General features: G+C 40.4%; 1 protein-coding gene across 4 annotated transcripts in view; it reads right to left on the reverse strand.

Moving 5' to 3' along the window:
- The window catches only part of IL1RAPL2 (interleukin 1 receptor accessory protein like 2), a 338,979-nt gene that overhangs the window by 153,479 nt on the left and 161,108 nt on the right, over positions 1-24,392 (reverse strand). For 3 of the 4 annotated variants that reach the window (XM_009090378.4, XM_050974549.1, XM_030229068.2), the window contains exon 3: positions 10,141-10,414. The exons of the other annotated variant lie outside the window; for it this stretch is intronic. In XM_009090378.4, coding sequence (XP_009088626.1) covers positions 10,141-10,414 — 274 coding nt within the window. The remainder of the gene's footprint in view (positions 1-10,140; positions 10,415-24,392) is intronic. 4 annotated transcript variants of the gene reach the window in all.

The raw sequence follows: 24,392 nt of genomic DNA on the forward strand, positions 1-24,392 counted from the left end.
CACTCTAGCTATTTTAATGACATTTTTATTGGCTCACTAACTGCAGGACTGAAGAGATCAACCTGTACATTCATCTTAGCTCATTTTGGGTTAGAGCAACAACTGCTATGTCTTGGTTTGAAGGACAGGTGTCTGCCAAAGAAGGCAAGAACCTCCCTTAGAATAGAAAATATAACCCACTCTCCTCCAAATTACTATAACTTTGTCATTACGGGGCTTTCAGGCGAAGATACAGGACAGTATGTGTTTGTACAACCCTGCAAACAGCAGCGCCGGCAGCCCCGGCGAGCGGAGCACAAACCCAGCCCAGCCCGCCCTCGGTGCAGTTCCAGGCACGGCCAGCAGGGGCGCTGCTGGCTCCCGGCCGGGCAGGCTGTGCTGGTTCCCCCGCGCCTGCAGGGGGCGCTGTGGCCCAGCCGCGGCTCCCTCAGGCGCTAATGGCGGGCAGGCCGGATGGTGGCACGGCTGCAGCAGGGACCTCGGAGAAGAGCTGGGGCGGCAGAGACAGGCACACCCTGGGGTGGGGCAGCAAACAAACTGTAGCAGAAACTCCTCAGCGGGTGTCCTGCTGGGCAAGGAATGCTGAGTTTAAAGTGTAGCAAAAAAAGCCTGAGGTAGCAGAGAAAACACCAGGGCTGGGCAGCGGCAGCCGGGTTTCTGCAAGCAGGTGCCGCACGCAGCTGGGAGACGCGGCCTCTGGGAAGGGGAAGAAGGTCAGGGTTCCGGGATTTTCCCCTGAAGCACCTGAGTAGATGGTGAGGGTCCTTTCCAGTGTGATCAGGTTTTAATAAGGTCCCAGTTCAGTGGCTGCTCTTAGGAGCAAAGGCTCACCCACAGCAGTAGAAGCAGTAGAGGGCTGCATTCCACACGGCAGAGAATTCTCCCTGCAGTAGCAGCAATTTAATCATTCCCCTCCGATCTGAGAGTGAGAGAGCGAGATGGGGCAAAGGCCAGCCCTTCACCCCCAGCCAAAATCTCATGGCATCTCTGCCCTTCCAAGGAGAAAACCTCTCAAGTAAAAGAGTAACCAGCAGCACTCTTTCCCCCACCTTGACCACTTCTTTTGTCTCTTAAGTGCTGGTTGTTATCATCTCTTAGGTAACAAATGGGACAAAATTCTCTTAAAGAAAAAAAGAAAAAGAAAAATCCTAACCTCCAACAAGCAGTAACTTCACCACCAACCATCTCTGTGCATCCAAAGCATTAATGCACAACCAGATTCACTATTGGCTGCTCTATAAATGTGCTGTTTTATCAGCTCTTAGACTTAATCGAGCATTTGACTGTTTTCCTCTCACTTCGTGGGAGTTTAATAAATTTATTCCTGTCCAAATTTTACAGTTCACACAATGGTTACCAAGGTCACGGTTTGATGATCTGCTTAAAGAAAACTAAGTTGCTTATCATAATTTTTCTTCTTCAGATCACACAAATGTAACATCCTAAAAACAACAGGTCATTACTTACTCTTCCAAGGTTTCACTCAAGTCTTAACTTTTTTCACAGGGACTCCCACTCACTCCTGCATATTTATAGGGTCATTGTCTGGAAAAGATCAATTCCCCACCCATGGTGTAAGTGACAGCCAGAGGTTACAAATCACAGACCCCTGAATTTTTTTGATTTTTAATTCTTAATAATTTGTCAAGTGGGCTGACAGAGCTGTAGTTGCTCCCTGAACCAAAGGTCAAGAGGTGCAATGATTCTGTGGCTTGTGTGTAGTACCTAGCCTTGGTACTGTTCCAAATACTTCTGTCCTGTATTTTGGTTTCTTCCTACTGTTGTCTAATACCACCTCCTATGCCCAAAAGGGAGAAATCCTAATTCCTCATTACCATTCCTTTAGCATCTGACATATTTTCAAGATTCCCCTGGTAAAAGAAAATAACACCATAGAAAGTATGAGCTCAGAAATTAAGTGCTAAACCAGCACAACATTACAAATTAAGTGCTCTTATATTAATCTCTACTTCCTCCAACAGAGGAAGAGGTGGTGAATCCAGACAGAGGTACCATTCAAGGCCCCATTCCCTTCAAGCAGAAAAAGTATCTGTGTGGAACTAACCCCCCACTCACCCAGAATTTTTATTCTTTATGCACGTCTCTTCTCCTAAGATCCAATCTCTACATAAGACTCACTAGAAACAAGACAATTTGACCTTGACTAAAACATACTGCATGCCCCAGAGGGTCATGTTTTACAGTGAAGAAAGGCTATACCCTCTCTATTCAAAAGAAAAGAACTTCTGAGCAAAGTCACTGAAAGGTAATTTTAAAAGGCTCGCTTTAATGACAGCTTGAAAAACAGATATCCAAGAATGTCTCCTCAAGTCACCTGTCAACAATCTAGTTCTCACCAGAGGCACTTAAAAGCAAGACCTGTAGTCCTCACTATGAGTTTAGCCATCTTTAGAGAACTTTTGTACTTCTAGATCCTGGGACAAAAAATATAACATGTTTGGATATGGCAGCTAGGTAGAGCATCTTACAGCTGGGTCTCTCTCACCAAAGCTTAGCTCCAAGTTTAAACTTATTTTGGACATAATCTTAAGAGGGAAATGTGACATAAAAATGTCAGGATGTGCCTACCACAGTCAGCAATACAGCCAGTAACACCAAGTCCATGATTTGAAAATTTGTGGCTATGATTTGAAAATTCATGGGTGATCTCTAAGTATTTATGTTTCTTAAGTGTGTCTTAAGAAAGAAGAAGAATAAGTGACAACCATCTGATTCATACATGGTTAGGGCCAGGAGGAGCTATTTCTTTTCTGGGTGCCTTCACACAGACGTGCCTGGTCCCGATGACCTCTGCATTGTGAAAGATGCAAATGAAAAGCAAATCACCAGTCAGTCACTCTAACAGGGACTACCCAGACATAAAGAGAAAATCTCCCAACACTGAAGCTGAATCACACAGGCCAACAGTGTTCCTTGGGTTTGAGGATTTTTTAAACTTGTCATTGATGTTAGCCATTAAATGTTAGAATTGAATATATAAAAATACAATACAGAACACAGAAGAAATGCAGAAGCCAAAACACCAAGTTATTGCAGCATATCACACCTCAGTTCATGAAATAGGTGGTCTCTGTCAGCTTTAGACACCCTGTTCCAGCAAAAGAAAACCTGTAATTGGCTGGGTTTGCTCGGGGGGAAAATTCCTTCTTTGTCCTTAGGAATTACAAGGCAGCAAATTGCTTTAAAGTTTGCTACTACAAATGATTAAGCCCTTTTCATTTATTTCCTAATACTTTTCTATTAGAACTTGGATATTAATGTTAAATCACATTGTCTTACTGAAAAGCCCCATTACAAATGACATAAATCCGAGGCACAGGGACAACTGCTCCCAGGACAGTATTAAGAAATTCCCTTCCAATAATTTTGCAATTGCCATACTGTGTTTCTGAGAGGACTGAATGCTTTCTCCTTTATTTCTTCCAAAACACACACTGTGTGGATTAGCACATCTACTCCTCTATGCCTTTTTTTTTAATTAGGCACCTAGCAAACAAAAAAAAAGTTGCATTCAAGACACCCATCAGACTTGTCTGCATTGCTAAACCTCAATGATTTTATTGCCTGGAGGAATAAAACCTTTGGAGCACAGCCTTCATTCTGCACATAAGTCCTATTTTGCAGATGCAGTGTTGAAAGGCAAGTCCTGCTCTGTTTGTACATGGACAATTGAGCAGGAAAACCAGTGGATCAGTTATTGTCTCACAGGGTATACAAGGAATGAAAGAATCATGAAATGAATGTCCTTACAATGTGAACTGTTTGAATCCTACAGCTGAGTCCTCCTGGCTGTGCCTTCCTTTAAAGCGGTGGCCAAAAAAGAAGAAATTTTCCTCCAGTATCACTTCCCAAATATCAGTTTAACTCCCTACAGTTCTGTCATCTTGTACTTTGGGCATGGTGGATTTCCTCAGGAAGCCTTCCATGTGTCTGTCCACTCAGAGCACACAGACAACATTTCCTACTGATGTGTTGTAGTTACAGCTGGTTTCATGGGGATTCCAGCAGGAATGATACTGGGTAAGCACATTCTCACTGTTATTTGGAGTACAGAAAGGAAATAAAAGCTCCCTGACATATTGGAGAAGAGATGGCTGGGGAGGGCTGAAACATCTCAGCAGCAGCTCTCCTGCAGGCAAAGTCTGACTGCATGAGGAAGCAGTCCTCCACTCTGCATCCTTTCTCTGCTCCAGAAAAGATTTGAAGCCCACCAGGGAAGGCACTTCAGGAGCAACCAGTGAGCTGAAACATTACTGAGACACTGCAGCACAGGGAGCTTTGTTATGACAACCTGTAGAGGCTACAAAGTCAGGTCAGTCATTTTAAAAGAATCTAAACCTGGGACTTCACTATTAGGAAAACTGAAGGATTCTCAATGTTCTCCTTCCTGTCCATGCCACCGCAACAGGGAAGCCACTGGATGCTCTCCAACCACAAAGCAACATGGATATTTCTGCTTGAAGCCCTGACTGTTCTTGCAGCTTCTCATCAACAGTAAACATTGTTTTTCAGAGTAACAAAGAATGAAAATTTCTCTTTTAAAGCTTTAGAGGAGGAGGGTGAGTGAGCAGAAATACACATATCACCAGGGAAGAGAAACAAATCTTTGTTTTTCTGCAAAGAATAGATAGAACTGATTTCTCTCAATAAAAACAATGTCATCAAAATGATTTGTAGGAGCACCATCACTTTTTACACAATTTTAGATACAAATGTGGAAGCATTCTGATTCCTCTTTCCCCTGCATTTTGATAATGCCAAAACATTATATCTCAGTGATAGAACCTCAAAAAAATTTATTTTATCATGAATCATACTGACTTCATAATGTATCTGCTGTAGCACTGAATTCAAGTATTGAATACTATATCTCACAGGGATTTTGTTTATACAGAATCAGTCAATTTTATTGTGGGAAATGTCACCCACTTTTAATGTGTGGCATTTAATGTTAGTGCCATACAGAGCCTGGAAAGCCTGTGCCATGCTGAATCCACTTGCTCCAAATGTGAGATGTTGCTACTTCTACAGACAGCTGGGACTGTACAGGAAAGCTGATCATATATCAGTGTGCAAGGCTGAGAGGTAACTATGAAATATGTAATCCATCAGCTACTTAGATATCCAATAATTAAAGACACTACCCCACAAAAAAGTATCATCTTTAAATCTTTCCAGAGTAAGTCTATGAGGGAAAAAAGTACTTGCCAGTAACAGATATGGAATACAGTCTTCTATGGCTAAACTGGAATTACAACACTGCATCCAACAGGGTTTGAGCTACAAAATCACTTTTGTCATGAGCAGTTGAATGCTGAGCAAAGCCAAACATTCTGTATTGCCACCAACAAAACTGCATTAAAACACATATTGTAAGAACCTCAAGAGATGGCTGCAGAGAAAGCAGCCTTACTCCTAACACATGTTCACTTTATGACTTAGTCCAACATTTCTGTTTGGATCTGAAAACACACTTTTTCCATGCTGCTCAGAAGCCAGACTTTCAGCACTAAGAGAAGGTGTGCAGCTTTGGGCTGATGGGTGCATTCTGCAGTCCAGAGAGGCCCTTGCAACAAGTCCCTAAGCCCTGCCTAACATCCTCTGAAGTGAGACCACACAGGCTGAGCTACAGATTTTACTGCCAGCCCCTCCAGGCTGTCTAAATCTGATTTTGATTTGCTGGTCATGTGCTCCACAGACTTTCAGAAGCCAGAAGGCTTAAAATCTACTATTGCTCTATTTTATTACTGCTCAGAAAGTGGTATCTCAATAGCTCACCAATGGCTCAGCAAAGGCTCAATTCCTCTGTGCATGTCCATAGCAATGCTGCTCTCCATTAAGAACTGTGCACACAAGGATACAGCAAGGGAAAAAGGACACACAGATTTTCCAACTCGATTTGCCAGCAGTTCTCTGGCATCAAGTGCTGGTAATTAGAGATCTGCAAGCTTATTCCCCCATAGGCATTCAGGGCCCTCACTCCCTTGTTATTCTGCATCCTGTACAAAAATCAAGGCTTAGCTTCATTAGTCAGTTTGATGACCACAAATTTTCACCTCCTGCTCCCCTGCATCCTCTTGAGGCTCACATTTTCTACCCTTCTGATTCTCGTTATGGGAATCAAATTTATTTCACCAACAGTTAATTGACAGCAAAAATGTACTTATGTTTTTTTACTCTTATTGGTTTTATTCTTTAAATCCTAACTACAGTTTGGTTTGGAGCTGAGCCTAGTTAGAAGAAGGTTTCCATGAGCAGTCCCCAGATGAGGGCAAATTTAGGCTAAATTTTGCTGAGATTTCCTCCTCAGCTCATCTTCTGTTTTTTCACCAGGTGAAGATGATCTAAGTCGGCCCAGTTCTTGTTCTGTCTTTAAAAAACAGGCTTTTAACACAGAAAAACTGATGTATTTGTTCAGAGAGCAAAAGCAGATAATGATCTGGCAAAAGACTGTCCTACATACTCAGAACTTTAGGGCCACCCTATGCATTTAGGTTGAGTGTAATTTCCATGTTTTGGGTTGATGCTTCATCACTTGGAAGCTCATCTCTGAATTCTTCAGTGAAGAAGCTGAAATCCAGAGTGCTGATGTGAGAATCCCAGAACATCAAACTTCCATAACAGAAATGCCAGCAGCTTTATCTGAAAGTAGCATTGGGGGGTGCTAGAAGATTAATGGCATATCCAAGGTATGTACTGGAAGGAGACCTCCAGAACACAGCATTTCCACACTGACCAGTAAAGTCACGATACAAACGTCACGGTATTTACCTGGGAACTGCAATGAAATACACAGCTATCTATTACTTAGGATGCCTTTTGGAAGTAGCAGCAATATCCCTGATTTGACACAGAAAAGGCATCCAAGAACAAAGAAGATCCATAGAATTCACGTGGATTAACTAGCACAGCTGGACTCTGCACTCTTAAAGGTCCTTGCAGAATCAAGACCTTTTCATGTGCTTAACGCTGGAGAAAAATATCATACTTCAGTTTGTATCTGAGTATATGAGCTCAATGCCAGAATGCATTGTGAGAAGGAAGAAGTAGGTTTTAATGCAACAATAAGTTCCTCCTATTATATATACACCCCCACACCTGTCTATGGAATAATGTTTAATTGGTTAATAAAGGAGAGGCAACATTTAAATTATGATATCAAATCTCTTCAGTCTGGAGAAGGAACCTCATTTATAAAGGCTGAACTAATACTCCTTAATTTTATGCAGTATTACAGGTTTTTTACAAAACAGTCATTATGATTATTGAAATGACAGTTCTGTATAAGAAAGAATTCACTGTCACATATAATTTTTACCCATCTTCAAATCACTGTCATAGCAGCCTATCCTTCACCTTCTCATACCCGCCCTTTTCAAGCAGGTTCTGAAAAATTCCTTCACACTGCTTCACTGATAGTCATGCCTTGATCCTATGAGCACACGTGAGAAACCAGAAAATGCAGCTTCTTGAAAAACAGGTTTACTTTTTTTAAGAATCAAGAAGAAACATTTCAACGAATAAGAAATTCAGTGAAAAGTACAGTTGACATTTTCCCCATACAATTTTCTTATCTGTCATCTTGTGTTGACTTGGAAAATAGTCACAAACTGGTGGGGGGGGGGGGGAGTAAATTAAAGCTCTCACTATTGCCTTCCCATATCAAGACTGAGTCAGTCATTTCAACCTATGAACTTCTGGGACCAGCACCCCTCATCCCACTTGGCCCTAGCTCCTCATCTAAGCATCTCACCCCCCTTTGCACCCTTTTGCAAAGACAAACACAAATAACAGAACACTTCCAAGGTTGGAAGTGGTGACTTGAAGTGGTGTAACTGGCCACTGGGACATGCAAATGTGGGATTTCATGCTTTGGACAGCACAGGGAGATGTACCAGAGCATCACATGTCCCTGGTGATCAAGAAAGACATCAATTTAGAATTGAACTGCTTCTGATTTTCTCTTAAAGAACCTGAATGAAAAGTTCTCTGTTGATAAAAAGTTTTAAATTTATCTTGAATCAAAAGCATTTTCCTCCCCAGTTTTTTTCTTTCAGCTACCAAACCAAAAAGCTCAGCTATGCATGCAACCCTAAACCCAGTGTTGCACACTGATGGAGACAGTCACCTCTTCATTTCCACTGCATCAAGTTCTATCTACCAGTCTGCTAATTCAGACTACAAAAGATGGCATTTGTAACAGAGGTTGTTAATGCTTCTAGAAAATAAAACCATATTCTAAAATTACTGCTCTCATTTGTGACCTCTTAACTCTCATAAAGCAGGTGAATCTGGTTAATGACTAAAATGCAAACATCTGCTTATCCCCCTCAAAAAAAATGGATTAATAAAGCTGAAATTACACAGTTAATGGTGTGGATAGTCTCCCACAGAAATGCGATCACATTTCAAAACATTAGATCTAGCTCAATTTTAATGAAATTAAAATCAATTACTATTGCTATGTCCTCTGCTATTTTAAGCCTCCTATGGTTTCACAAACAATAACAGCAAGGAAACATTGCCACACTTTTGGAAGAAAAAATAATTCAGTAAAGGAAGAAATAGATTCTTTTATCTGTAACTACTACACATATTATTCTGCACTCTGACATAAATCTGAAAAAGGCAAAAATATCTGTAATTATGTAAAAAAGTTCTAGTCAAAGCAAGGAAACTGCATAACTGACAAGGAAGATCTTGTTGCTGTGTAATGCCTTCCAATAAGCATGTCATATAGTTTTTAGCTGAAAATTAGAAGAAGCCATGAATTATTCAACAACTTGCCCATTTGTTACCAAAACTACTTTGTCATGTAAATGAGCAGAGTTTTGAAATTTCCCAGAAAAAAAGTATGCCCCAGAATTTGATCCAAGATCAATTCTTTATTTTTCACAAAGGATTTGCATGAGAATGTTTCAGAGTATTAAACTAGTTACTTGATTATCACAACAATGACTTCTTATGAAAAAAGCATGGCTCCCTTAAAACACATAAATCACTATCTTCCTGTAGCATTTTGAAATCAGGGTCTTCACATCCACCCTACCTCTGACAGAGGAGCTGATAAAACTCCAACTCCAAAGGCTGCAACTCAATCCAACTGCTGCATTAGGCAGATATTTCCAATGTTTAAACTGGACATTGGTGCTCAGTACAATCCAGGGCACAATCTTTGATTTTAGCAGCATTCCTCAAGATCACAATGGTCTGAGGCAGCTGAGGCAGCGAGACTCAGCAGAGATGGACAGAGAGCAAATTCTGGTTTCTGAACAGAGCTGTTATTTGCTGCAATACTTGTTATTTAATTCATGAAATGTGCCTAATTTCAGTATGGAGCAGCAGACAAGGATGAAGCAAACTTATTATCTGAAACTGAATAGTTTAAATCCAAATCATACAAAGCATCTGTAAACTCCTTTTCATTCAAAACTGGATCATTTAAGGAATATTTATTCATTCATTCTTTAAAAGTCCTCCTTTTTTTTTTAATCTTCTCATTTTAGGCATAGAGATGACATCAACATTTACACGATGGAAATCACGAGCTCTAGTACATGTTTAATTTAAGGCTCATCCAACAGTTCCAAGACACTTCTGAGAAATGCATTTTTTGTCTTACCAAATGAGGTCTGCTTAAATTTATGATAAATCATAATTGTATATTAAAATAAACATTTCTTCAAAACCAGAGAGAACTGCAACTCCCCATGGCCGGATCCCATCAGAACAATTCAAACTGTAACTGTAATAACTCAGAGGATTTGAAACAGAACAGTACCTAAACAAAATACTTCATGATTTAAGAAGTATCAGGTTCTGAAGGTTCACAGAAAATTGAGAATTTGCAAATGTGGTACTTAAAAAACCAAGTAATTAAGTGAAAGCACATTAATTATAGCTACTTGACTAGGTAACTATAATTACTTGGGAAACTAATTTTGAGACAAAGCATTATGTGAAATACATAATTATGAGAATAAAAAATTAATATGCATTAATTGGATGTGTATCTAAATTCTAATGGCTAAAATTAATTTTTTAACCAATATCTAATACTCCATACATTATTAACCAATAATCACCACATTCTTATTTAGGCTTTAACACAATACTCACCTTAGAACACATGTGTAGAAACCACTGTCTTGCAGTTCAACCGAGTGAAACCATATGGAATCTTCATCCTTGCTCATTCTAACTTCGGAAAATATAATGGGTTCTTCTAAATCTCCTTTGTTTTTGTACCACATAAGCCTAAGACCTGTGCTTTGGGCCATGCTATAATTAGTTCTGATATAGCTGTAGAAAAGGGCACATTTCACTCGGACTGGTTCACCTGCCAAAGCCATGTATGTCTTGAGATCCACTGACCAGTCAATGCAACCATCAACTGAAAGCAAAACAATAATAAAGAAATATTAGACACAGATACATTTTCCAATATAGTGAAAGGCAGCTTGGGAAATGGAATACAGTACATTAAAAGAAGTGGCTTTTGGCATGTGCTGAATTGTTTCAGGGAAATATGAAAAACCTCAAGCAGTTATTGGCAACTAAGGAGTTTCATACACCTTTTTTAATTACATGTATCTGTGAATGTTCAGACAGTAAATATAGCACTCTGAGCTTGCTCAATTCCACTTCTTTAGAATATGATTACTTTCATCCCCAAAACACAAATTCTTTATTAAATAAACCAAATGTTTTGCAGCTTAACTACTTGCTTCTGTAAACCAGTTTTCAATTCTCCAATTCCTTGCAGAAAGAAAATGTACATTGGCATCTGATGCCAATCCTCTCCCTTAAAACTTTTCCATCCACCTCTGTTAGTTATGTTATGCAAAAAAAAAAAAAAAAATCCCCAAATAACAGATGTGACATTTATAATTTTCCTTTCAAGGCAGTTCCACATAGTTGGGTTTTTTACCTACAGCCTACTCAAACTGCAAAGGTCTGTATTATACATAGCAGGATACAATTACAACATGCTGCCTATGGAATCAAACTTAATACAGGAGTCGTTCAAATAAAAAAAGACCACTTTTGATGTTCTGTTCAGCAAAAACTTTTGGAACAGTTCTCTTAATACTTCATTTTGAAATGAACATACATCAGACAGTTTAATAAAAGATCGCTTCTCCCTACCATTTTTTCTCCCATTACCATTATCTTAGCTACAATACAGCCCTAGGACATGCACACATATCAACATATCGCATATCAAAGACCTTTTAATTCAATCTTTTTCATTGCTAGAAAAACTATCAGTGTGAAAATCAGCCAAGAATAAAACCAAAGAAAAATATTTCAAAGGCAGATCATCCAAAGGCAAACACAATACCTCATGTCAATAGACTTCATTAAATATGTAGGGGTTAGAATTTATTGATCATATTAAGCTACAAGTAAATGGAACATCTTTACCCTTACTGCAGCACCTCAAATTCAATCAGGTAACTCTCAAGTTGCCTCTTCTGCATTTACAGTATCAATTCTCAAACTAAAATTGTTGGATATCCTCATACACTTGTCATTTCATACACATTGTCAATTGCATTCTGTCATCAAGGGATTTTTTATCTTACTTCCTAAACAAAGGTAGTCAGCAAAAATTTCTGTACATGGAATATCAGGTCTGATCCTACTTTTAGTGACTTCTACAGCCTCTAAGTTATGTTTACCAAGTTTTCATGTTTCTTTTTAATCATTCAAAAGTGACTGTGACAAATGGAAGGTTTTAATTTTCCCATCACAGTAAATCAGCTTTAAGTGTACTGTGATCACATGAGCCACGTGTTAAACTTGTTGACACTGACCACTTTAATACTTTTCTGTTATATAAACTTCCACATAACATTTTGCTGCAAAACAAACCTGTAAAAAGAAAAACTAACATAAGCTCAGGAGGGAAGGAAAGCCCATTACCCATGACAGTTTTGACAGGTGAAGGGAGATCATGGAGCACCTTTCCCCCCAGGGTGTTTTCTGTTCTTGCCCTCACCCCACAGGCAGGGGCAAAAGCAGCAGTTGTTTGTGCCTGATGACTTCTTTCTTCATCAAAAAACCCCCCAAATCAACCCTTCACCTGAACTTATGTACACACTGTTCCAGTTAACTTCAATTTTGATTTTCATTCTCATTTTGCTGACATCCTACTGATTTAAATTAAAACTCATTGCTTTTAATGGCTGCTGTTAATGACATTAACTGAAAGGCCAGCAGCAATTTACTGATGTTCCTTTTCCTCACTGCTTCCGCTGTGTCCTTCCACTAATGGTGCCACACACAATAGGACAAGTTTGGATAATCCTTATATAAAAATCCTGTACTGAAGCATTTGTTCTCAGTGCATCTCCTCCAGGTTTATAACATCCTTCATCATCCTTCACCATGACCAAAGCTGCATGTTGTAACTTGAACATGCCCTTGCCGGGACCCCAAGAAACATCGCACTGATCTCTCTCTGTGCTGCTGCTGCACAGACATGGGCAACCTGCAGCAGAGCTGGAGAAACAGCCTGGTCCTCCCAGTCCTACAACCCCATCCAATCCACTTTTACATTAAATGCCTGGCTCTGACACCACAACTTATTTTATACAGATGACAGGACTTTTACACGAGCGGGTATCACTGTACTCCACACAGAGCTTCCTCTGAGAACATCTGTGCATTTTAAGTCCTGCTCTTTAGGCTGGTGTGATATACAGTTGAAGTACAGTGCAGAGCTCACAGCTGCCTTCTCTCAGCAAGGGATCTGCAAGGCAATGCTGAGCTCTCCAGATGGCTCATCCCTTGTTCTCCAGGACACATAGGTGTTCTCAAAGGTAGCCTCTCTCTTGTGATTTAGCAAAGTCACAGAATTCTAAGTAGGGCCATAAGTTGAAATGAATACAGGTGTCCAGAACTGGAATTTAGATCCCAACTAATCCAGCTGATCTCATTAATTCAGCCAATTTAATTAATTATGTCACTCTTGTGTCAATCAAATCCTGTCACATAATCTAATGCTTTCAAATCTGTGCTGGTTCAACAAAGTTAAACCACACCAAAGAATAACTAACAATGAGACACACATGGAAAGGTTGTGGATCAAAGACAGCAGTGCCAGGTTTTCATTTATTTTATAGAGCAGAGTCACAATTAGTAGGAGTTCTATAGTTAGGAGAAGACCCAATATGGAAATCCAAATTTGGAAGCTGAAAATACCCTGCTTCCAATGAAATTTCTCTCATATCCACACCAAAAAACTTGTCAAAGCACAGCTCAAATGAACACTAAGAAACCCATTCAATCTGTGTTATTCAATCTGCCTCATCCTCCACTTTCATTTGAAAATTTCTTTTCCCTTCTTGTGTGCACTTCTCTATTATTCTTATTTCAGAATTTGAGTTGCAGAAGCATAGGAAGTACAGTGGAATAGATGAAAGGCATTTGAACAGTAATTTACAACCAGGCCATCAGAGTGGATAAAAACCCTCCCCAGCTGTCCCCAGGAGACAATAGAATGGTGGGGCCAGTGCTCTACTGGCCATTGCCAGTGCTCCAGTGGAGGCACTGGACATGGAGATCTGAGCCCAGCATAGCACCTGCATCCCAAGGAGCAAAAGAAAGGGGAGGAAATTCACATTAGAGATTTTTTTTTCCCTATTAACAGTATCTGAAAGAAAGAATTTGAGCAGCCCACAGGAAGCTGACCCCAACAGGGAGTGGGGGGGTGGAGGGGGAAGGTGCAGGCAGGCTGATGCCCATGGCCCTGTCTGCCCCAGCTGCGCCCCTGTGACGGCTCTCCCTGAAGCAGGCAGGAGGGGGTAATTACAGAGAGAAGAGCACACAGGGAACAGAGCAACCAGTCATTATAGTGTTGGTGACATCTGCAGAGGGGGTAAGTCTCACAGATTAAGCTAAATCTTAATTATTGAAGAAAGACTAATCAAACAGGAGATGACTTTTTCCCCTTGCTCTATTTTTCTTGTTAAATACACAGGTAAGAATGTTTCCTCTTCTGAAGCTGTAGAGGGTAAAATCTAGGTCAGACTCCCTGCACTCAGATGGAAACTGGAATTTTTCCTCTTGCCGTGCTGTCAGTCACTGGAGCGTGAGCATTGTTAGATTCGTTTGGAGTATTCTCCAAGCTGTCATCACAAATGACTGGAGCTGCTTAGGTGGAGTTCAGCACTCCATTATCCAGAACAAAGTTTGCTGCCATTTTTGTTGGGCTGGCTCTCAATATGTAATGTAATCAGGTCGGTGTGAAAAATATTAGCATTAGAGAGGCACTCATATAATAAATGCATATACACTATTTCTCAGCTTCTATATAATCACCTCTAAGTGCCTGACTGAAAGCTCATTCAAATTAAATCCTGTCTATTCTGGATGTACTTTACACACTTCAAATAAGACTTTTTTTTTTTTTTTTTTAATTTGGAAGACTAAGAAAATATGGAAAACACTGTCCCATTTTTATCCCAGGTTCCTAAGGAAAAGTGGTTTGCCCACCTATCTGTCAATCTTCCCCATCCCCTAAGCCTAACTTCTAGCCCAGCTGATTACATTCAATCATATTGCATAGAACATGGAAGTGCTCAGGAGTGCTCTCTCCTGCAAGGGTGCAGAACATTGTGTCCTCCATGAGCTGGGAAACACAACAGCAGTGAACCACAGTGCAGCCCCACTGGCCCATCCCAGTTACCTACCCAGGCTACTGCAAACTGAGAAGAAAGTGAATTGAAAATGAAGGCTACAAAACTATTAAGGAAAATATAGATTGAGTTGGCTGACAATAAGTCACTGTACTTTTATGTTAGCAATCACCCAAAGCATGTACTGCATCTTCTTCCTCAACATTTCCTGGCAATTTCCCATTACTCTTATTTTAAATAAATCTAGTTGTCTAGGGAGTCTAGATGCCTTTTAACATGAACCATAATAATTTATAAGCAATTATAGAGGAGCATGTACATCGTCTCTAAGTAATTTGTCTTTCTGATTGCTGTCACATGAATAATTTTTTGCATTGCGCATCTGCCTGTTATAATTTTTATAGGGATCTGTCAGCTACAGCAATTTATATCATGGCATTGTTAAACATGTTTGCCTACCTTGTTACCTGAAAATCTCATTTTAAATTGAAATCATCTACAAATAAATCATTTAAAAAATAATTCACTAGCTCATGTATTAAATTTACTGCTCTGCAAAGCAGGCAATGCTTGTGACTGTAGGTACATAGTCAGAAATAAAACCACCATTCCTCTAATACAGGAGTTATATTTTTATGTATATGTTAACTGTAGGACAGCAGAGTCCAGGAACTGATATCCATCATGCTCAGGGTTTGCAGACACACAGCAATGATAGATGCACTCCATTAAGAATGTTCAAAGAGAGATGCAAATTTTTTAGAGTCTTAAAAGGGAGAAATCAGTTACAGCCTATAAATTTTTGGCAACTTGGTATTTTCAGATCTTGATTCTGGAGAAAAGGAAACATGCCCTGCATTTCAGCACACACAGTAAACCCTTTAGCAGCTTTGGCTGGATGTGGTTGTCTCAAGGGTCAGGGTGTTGGATCAGCCTCACCATATGTAATTGGTTTCACAGCTCTGGATTTTTGACTGCACTGTGCTAATGCTGCTGCAGTGCTTGCAGACCTCTGCCAGCTTCTCATCAGCCTGGCACTGCCATGTGAAACCTGAACATCAGCAGAGCCCGGAGTGTGTCCCCTGCTTCCTCCCAGAGCCCTTCCCTGCTCTTCACACCATGAGCTGCTGGAGGCCTGAGCTGCCTAAAAACTGCCAGCAACCACCACACCCTTCCAAGTATTCTTTAAATACTCCAATACTGGTCAGAGAACACATTGCAAGTAACACTCTCTTTGTGCACTGTTCAAAATCATGGATGTTTCCTCCAAAGCATGGTGAGATCTCTGCATGTCGAGCTGCCTCATCTGAGCTGACTGACCAAACTGGATGATGAAAGAACACTCTCATAACTGTTAATAAAAATTCTCTCCACTGAGAGACATCTGAGCTGGTATCTCTGCCATGAAAAGCAAGTTACCTGGCTTTACAGGGGAGAAGGAGAAGTCCATGTTGGCAATGCTCCAGGGGGGAGTGGAGGGTGGCCTTGTCCAGCAGCAGAGAGCATTTCCAAGAGCAGGCAGGGAGGGGAGGAGGGGGAAATTCAGGTAAAATGTCTGTCACACCTCTTTTCTGTGAGTTTTACCCTTCTTTGAACCAAGTAGACTCTAAGTTTGGTCTCTATGTCCACATATTAAAGTGCATTTTAGAAAAAATTCAAATATTTTTCCCCTGAGGGACACATAATAAAAAAATGTATCTGTTGGAGATAAGATCACTTAGAATATAACAAATCTTGAGCAAAAACGAGTTTTTTGTGGTTCAAGATGGGTGAATGTTGTCATGCTTCTCCTACAACCCTGTCAGTAACTCTTACTAATTCTTCTATGACAGTAACATTTTGTTTCAGCAGTAAAGCAAGATTTTTTTTTTTTTTTTGCTGTAGAAACACAATATCTAAGAATAGAATCACTCACAGACTCTGTAGTTTCTCTACTCTGACCTCATTTTCTGAATATTTTCCAGCAAGAATTAGACTATTCAAACTTATTGGTGAAAATGTTTGGTACTTTCAAGGCATATAAAAGTGCAAATATTCCAAAATTCCTATGTCAAGTAATGATGAGTGCAAAAACTCTTCACTAAATTTAGCAACATGCAAATGTTTCTCCAAATCTGGGCCAAAAATAAGGAAAAATGCATTTAAACATCCATATACACTACCTAATTTTTATCCTAATTTTGATCAAAGCTTCAAATTTCTGTAGGATGAACTAAAAGGTTTTTCAGACTTGTGTATGTTTCATTTTTTTGACCAGCTTTTCTTATGATCCACAGCTAAACAACCCAACTCAAATGTCAAATATTCCAGCCGAACACTCATCATTTCCTTTGAGGTCAAACTCACTGTAAATATATACTGCCAGAGGTTCAAATAACCACAGATTGCTCTGCCCTGAATTACATAAGCATAAGGAGCCAGGAGCATTTTAGCCTTATATTGAAAATGTAAGAGAAAGAACATACTGGTAGATCAACAAAATTCTCAAGGGAGAGAAAAACCCCTGAACAAACTCTCAGCTTCCAGGGGTGATGGCATATTAATGAGGTCAAGGCTTAGAAGTTATAGTTGAAGAATGAAAATGCTGCAGCAGCATCAGTAGAAGTGACTGGTCAGGGGCATTTCATCCTGTAGCACTTGTCAGAGCCAGCTTTTCAGGTGGCACCTTATCACAGGGGTTTTCTGGAACGCTTGCTGATGGAGAGGAGAGCAAATCACAGCTGGCAGGTTAAGATTTTGCTGGAGACAGGGAGGTCTGAGACACATTCTGTGATGGAAAGGAAATCTCTGTTCTCATCATATTCTCTGCTACCTCTTCCAAGTCAGATGTTCCCAGAGACAGATGGAACCTGAAGTGCCCTTCCAAAGCTGTGCTCTTTGCGTTCAGCTGATTGCTCTGCTGAGCACAGAGAAAAAGAGGGGGAGGGCACTAAAGCAACTCTTTAAAATGCAGCATATTCACCCTAAAAATGAGTATTTGGTGACCTTGATCTCCTAATCACTTCAATATCTGGCAGGTTTTTAAAGAGCCTGTGTTGAAGTAAACAGTACAGAAATTGGAACTTCTAAAAGTGGTTTGGTTTAAAATATTCAGTGTAATGCCTTGATTCTCTGCAGCTGTCACCATGTTAGAAAACAATGTAAAAGGCACCTTGAAATTCAACAGCAGTAGAGCCAGGACATGAACAATAAAGAAATCATATTTCATGGCTTCACCCTTTCATGTATTTTGTAAAGTTCAAGGCATGTGCCCCAGCCTGTCCTGCCTTCTCAGCTCCCCCAGCACTGCCTGGTCCCTGCCCTTCCCACTCCAGTCCCCCTCCTGCCATGGGGCAGCAGATTTAGAAGAGCTGTAGGAAAGGTCATTGATAAATCTTCTGCCTCTGCCCAGCCTCCCTCTTTGCTCCAAGGCAGTAAAGCCAAGCAGGTGATCTGCAGCAAACAAGGTATCCAAAATACTAAACTTTCTTCTTTGAGGATCTAAATTAATACCTATTTCTTCAAAGTCAGCCAGGAAATACCATGATTAATTTAGAACCACCAAGCCTGGGAACATAATCTTAAGCAAGGAGAGACTGCTGCTCTAGATTGACGTGGCCAGATCAGATACTTGATGTTGCATCTGCTTCTTGGACTGAAAAAGTAAGAAACTTTCTTGTTTAAATCCTAAAATTTAAATTCCATAGATGAACAACTCAGACAACCAAAAAGTCAGTGCAAACACTGGTATGAACTCAAAGGCTCTAAACTAGTGTTCATCCAGATCTGAAACCCTTCTGAAGATGGGTTTTTCTTTTCTTGTCCACAAAATCTAGTAAACAAAACTACTTCCTTCTTCCAAGCTTCAAAATGGGGAAAAAGGTGGGTTTTTTTCTAGCATGTTGCACAGTGCATGTTGCCATTTTTGTTCACTCTTTGCATTCCTGAGGGAGTTAATGAATGATGGAAAAGCTCAAAAAGAGATTTCCCAGCATCTCTGATACTTCTTTGGTGCACAGCACTATATTCAGGCAAAGGAGATAAAAATAAAGAAGAATCAGTATCTAAGGGAGAACAGTATCTGATACCAATAACAAGTAAAACAGACTAGAAATATTTCTTTGCATTTATAAATAAAAGTTTTATCCTAACACAATTTCAGGTGAGGAGCAGCACACTGAAGACACACTTTATACCTGAAGGATGTGCATTTAATATTTTAAGTGCTGTTGACTACACAGGACACTCTCCAAGACACTTTTAATATTCTCCAGCCAATACATTAACCATGTGAAATTTCACACAGTTCTGTTTTCATGTCTTTAGTACCATGCCAACTTTGGGAACAAAGCTGAATTCATCTCAATAATTGATGAGTCTCTTTTCATTACTTTCTTTGAATAAAGTTACTGAAGGTAAAGCAAATGAAAACTAGCTCCCAGATCAGGCAGCTGCAGTCTCAAGTAATCACACAATTAGAAAACTATATCCACTGTTTGTTATTCCCAGAAGGGAGTACTAAGAAAGAATTGTGAATAACAGGAATTTGAAATTAAAGAGAATGAACCTCTATTAACTTGGTAGCCCCTGTGGGGTAGAATAACTGGTGTACATACACAAGATGATTTTATCTGGCATCTGTTTTTCAAGTATGTGGACAGTTTCAATTGGATTATCTGCTCTGAGGGCACAGTCCTCTTGAGTTTGGATTAGGTAGGAAGAGGGGCTGAGCTCCCTGTTGAATACACAGGGCTAAATTCATTTCTTCTGCTGTCTGTAGAGGAGAATTCTTGAGAGACACAGGTCTGCTGTAAGAGCTCCTACCCTGTGGCAGAAGCAGAGTTCTCAACAGGAAAAGAGAGCAAGGAGATATGAAAAGAGTCCACCACCAGAGGAAAGCAGGGCTGAGTTACTCCTGGGGATGATCTCCGTGGTGTTTGTGCAAGGTTTAAGCAATCTGGACACCTCAGCAGGGACATTTCTGGTAACCCAAATTCCCCATTTACCATGGGCAACTTGTGCCTCTCCAATGCTCCTGCCCATCTCACAGCCAACTGTGCCATCATCCCAGGCCTTGGGGCAGAGCCAGATTCCAGACCTCCAGGGGTCTCTTCCAACCCACATGACATTATGGTTTGTCCTACAACCAACACAGCCCTTCACAATCTACAGACACATAGAGGGAGACTTTCTCACAAATATCTACATCTGGATGCACACCTGCACTATTCTACTCAGAAGTAGTTTATTTTCTAGCTTACTAAGATGTAATCAATCCATCAGAAGATCACCAAATGTTTTAAAAAACTGGTTCCTCATCATAAACACACAGGGTAGAATGAATGTTTTTGGGGCTTGGATATCTGTAAAGTACTGGATGAACACATAGCAATGTTTAAAAAAAAATAGGGAGAGAGAGAGAATGCCCAATTCTCAATCAGGACATGCACATAAATAGAAAGGAACAAGTCAAGTTCATCTAATTTACTTGCAACAAATAACTAGCTTTGGTCATTTGCTTTGATTCTACACATTTACCTTTGGATATCTAGACACACTTGCCATCTTACAAGTGTTGTGCCATTTTTCCTGTTATCTGGCATAGATAATTTCAGCTGCAGTGAGCCAATTACCATTTCCACTTGCATGACAGGAGGACCTCTGTTTGAAAAGGTTGTGACCCACACTCTAACCTAGGTTGTAATTCCTCCTCTCATTTTGATTCATTATCTCTGCACGTATACAGCAGAATTTAAATAGGAAACTCTCCTGACTGAAGAACACACCAGATTCAATTTCAGTAAAATGAACTTTCACAAATCAAAAGAGCATTTGCTTTTATAGGATAGTCATGAATAGAAGTGTTAGTGGGTTATTTGATTAAAAGTGATGAATGGTGAAATGATTTCAAAATTAGATGTTTTTAAACAGTAAACATTGTTCTTAAGACTTGTTTCTATTTAAAAGAAACAAACAGGGTTATTCTAATTGCAAGCCATTATAATTACATGTAAGAAAGAAAAATGAAGGATGATTGAAAAATGAGCCATTACAAGAGCTACCTCTGCAACAGACATATCTCTCTAGGTAAAGTGGCAATGCAGTGCTGTGCTCTGGAACACAGAATTGCACATTTGCTTAGGAACACCTTTACATTTACATATCCATTTTCTAAAAGCTGCCAGTAGCAACATCCTGCAGCACTGCATCCACTGGCAGCCCCTCACCTTCAATGAGAACAAGGGTCATGTTGATGGTATCACATCCAGCCCCTTTTCTGGAAAAAGGCCCTGGGTGGGGGGGGGGGGGGGACGACTGCCACTACAGCCCCCTGCCATGGCCTGCCAGTTCCCCAAATCCCCACCCACTTCCAGATGAGTTGTGAGCAGTGATTCCAAGAAGGACTGGTCACCAGTACCACCACTCCTCTCAGTCCCTTCTCAAGCTCCCATTCCTGAGACCTTGCTCCTCTCTTGCCCCAGCCCTGGTGATCATCCCCTTTTGGGGTAGAGGGGCCATTTTGTCATCAATGGGACTGCAGCTCCCCAATATGGCCCCAGTCCTATGCACTTCATCCTATTTCAAATAATTTTCCAAAGTCTTTGCTCAGGAGATTCAGAGCAGAGGCAGCACTGACTGAACTCCCACAAAAACTGGCCCTGCTTCAAGCTGACACAAAGCAGTGACAGTCTTGAAATGAGAACCACCATAAAGCAGACAGACCCCAAACCAGCCCAGTTTACATCCTTCTCCTCACACTTCCCTGTAACTTCACGAGCCAGAAACAAAACGGCAACAGGAAGATTTCATTTATTAGTAAGCAAAAGTAACAAACTGCAAATACTTCATTACTAAAACATCATTTGCTCAGAATGGCACAAAAGAAACAAGTCTGTGTTTTATTCATGGGCCTCCTGTCATCCTCAATGGCCTTGACTCACTGCAAAGCACACAGCTGCTGCCTGTTCCACTGAAAGGGGATGAAGATGGAATGTTTGAGCTCCAGGGCTGAGGCTGAGCAAAGGTGGGAGCTGAGAATACAGGAGGGGAGCTGGAGAGCTCTTGGCACCTCAGGCCTTTCTTTGGATGTCAACACGTCCTCTGGGTGGGACACTGCCCTGCAGCCCCCTAATCCATCAGCACATTATTAAATCATCACAGCACAACTGTAACACTCTGAAATTCATCCTAAAAACCTCCACCTGAGCTACTGATAAACCAGAAAAATCACACAACTGGAGCAATGTTTAATTAATATCTCTCCACTGGTTACCCAATACTCAGTGAGCAATGTGGAGACTGCTCATTTGCTCAGTCACTCCCAGTTTCTTATCCTAACTCACATTCCATCATTTCCTGTCCCAGCCTTGGGAATCGACTGCCAAGACAGCTTGAAGACAACTGTTTGATGAATATTTTAAAATTCTTAATAAGGCAAAGCACAGAGATGACTACACCTGGATTGGCCACTGTAAGGATCACCCCAAAGAAAACCACTATGCTTTCCACTTAAGAAACCCTGCTTTGAAACATGGAAAATCAGCACTTCAATTCTTAAACAGAAAAAACTCACAGTGATTAGGGAAGACAGGAGAGAAATGCAAAGCTGGATCATTTCTTTTTCCCTCCATCTTCTTCATAGAGAGGGGGCTCATTTCCAAGTCTGGCTGAAGCTACCTCAGTAAGTCTGAGGCTGCAAATGCTCAGTGCCTGGAGCACTCCTATCTCTGCTCAGATCACATTGTCCCTGCTCCTCTTGGAGGGCTCCTGCCTTTCCTGTCTGTCTGATCAGGTCCCTGATCCTTCCCTCACTGCCCCTGCTAAACCAAAGCAGAATTCAGCAAATAGGGGGGAAGTTTCCCAGTGGGGAAGCTGGAGATGGGAAAAAAGATTAATTATGACACACAGTGTTGTGAGTGGATGCATTCCCAATTAAAAATGCTCTATTTAATTCAACCTAATTGTATCATTGTTTTGACTGTATTATTCAGCTCACAGTGACAGATTTTTCAGTTGGGCTGACAGAACTGTCATCTGTCCAGGTCTACATCTGAAGGAAGAAGAAAATGACTGTTCCCAGCTGGAGAGGAAAAAGCACACAGGAGGTATGTAACCTCAGGGTAGGGATTTTGGGTACAGACAGGGAAGTGAAGTGAAAGGTGTCTGACAGACTAGCACATGTGACTTGGACACAAAGAAAAAAAAAAGCAGTTTGAATCTGCTCTAATCAAGGTTAAAGCAGAATTTAATGGCAACAAATCATTCTTGTTTTCACAAGATACAGGGTCCAGCCTCAGAGGTGTGGATGGCATCCAGCTCCCACAGAGATCAGGGCACCCCACACAACCTCTGCATCCTGCAGCACTGGGGGATGACACTCCAAGGAGCACGTCCCCACAGCAAACCCTCTTTGTGAGAGGGGAAGAAGAATAAAACAGAGAGAGGCTCTGTTAGAAGCAGGGATCTGAATCAGAAATAGAGATGCAGGCATCATGCAAACTGTGTTAAGGGAACTGCTGATAAAGAGGACTTCTTCAAAGATAAAGACTGTCTGTCGTATTTCTGTTAAAAATAAGACTATCACAAATGCAATCATATTTTTTCATGTGTCACTTGTGAAATAAATGATATTTCACTGGGAGGTTGACAGTGTAAGAAACGCAATTAGAATGATTTACATATTAAAGACATTATTATGTCTTCATTGTAAATATTTCCATCATGATGACTTTGAACAGAATCTTTGCAAATATAAATATCCTCATGCCAGATTTCACATAATCTGAAATCATGCTGTGTCAAATTGTCAATTTTTAGAACTCTCCTAAGCCATTACAAATCCCATTTTAATCTCTCCAAAGACTTGTCTGCTTTTACATAATTGAAAATAACCACTGCTTGTAATGTGTTAATTTTGATGTGCAGTGAATAACATGGTGCCAGAACCCTTCTAGCCAACCACTATTTTGAAAAACTGTACTAAGCTTTCCATCTCCAGACTGCCTAGGGCTGCATAAACCTTTACAATGCAATTTTTTTGTTATTGTTTAATGCTAAATATTCTAAAGTATGTCATCAAAATCATGAGAGTTGGATTTTTTTTCCCCTCTTCCCTGGGACTGATTAGTGTGTCTTCAGTAAGAAAGATAAGCAAATACAACCTCATTAACGAGCTAGGAACTTTAGATAACAAAAAGCACCACTAATAGCCCAATTGCTATTGAACAGCTTCTCTGTTAGAAGAGACAAATCCACTCAGCAGGAATCACAGACCCTGCACTTCTTTGCTTCTCTTTGCATATATTTAAAAACAGTCTTGGCACTCCAGAGAGCACGGTTGAGATGAGGGATGTGAGGGATGACAGCAGTGCTCCACCAGAGCCAGACCAACAGACATGCAAACACAGCCATGGACAGAGGGGGCTGGGATTACAAGAATATAGTGCAGGAAAAGTGACTTTCAACCTGGTTTTGCAAACACTACATTAATTAGGAAAGCATCTCCATAATTTGTGCTGGGGAAAACATTTACTGCTAAATGACAAGTGTAGACTGAACACTAAATATTATGAATTTTTAGTTCTCTGAATAATTGTTAACCCAACATTATTCCTGTCTACCTTGGGTTTTTAAATGGAATTACATATAGCCTGCAGCTCCAAATCTAAATGAAAAATAGAGCTCCAATTAAACTTTAGGGAAAAAAAAAAAGCAAAAGTTAATGAGATTTAAATTAGTAACAGCCTA

The sequence above is a fragment of the Serinus canaria genome, chromosome 4A (genome assembly GCF_022539315.1).
Source record: "Serinus canaria isolate serCan28SL12 chromosome 4A, serCan2020, whole genome shotgun sequence".
NCBI lineage: Eukaryota > Metazoa > Chordata > Aves > Passeriformes > Fringillidae > Serinus > Serinus canaria.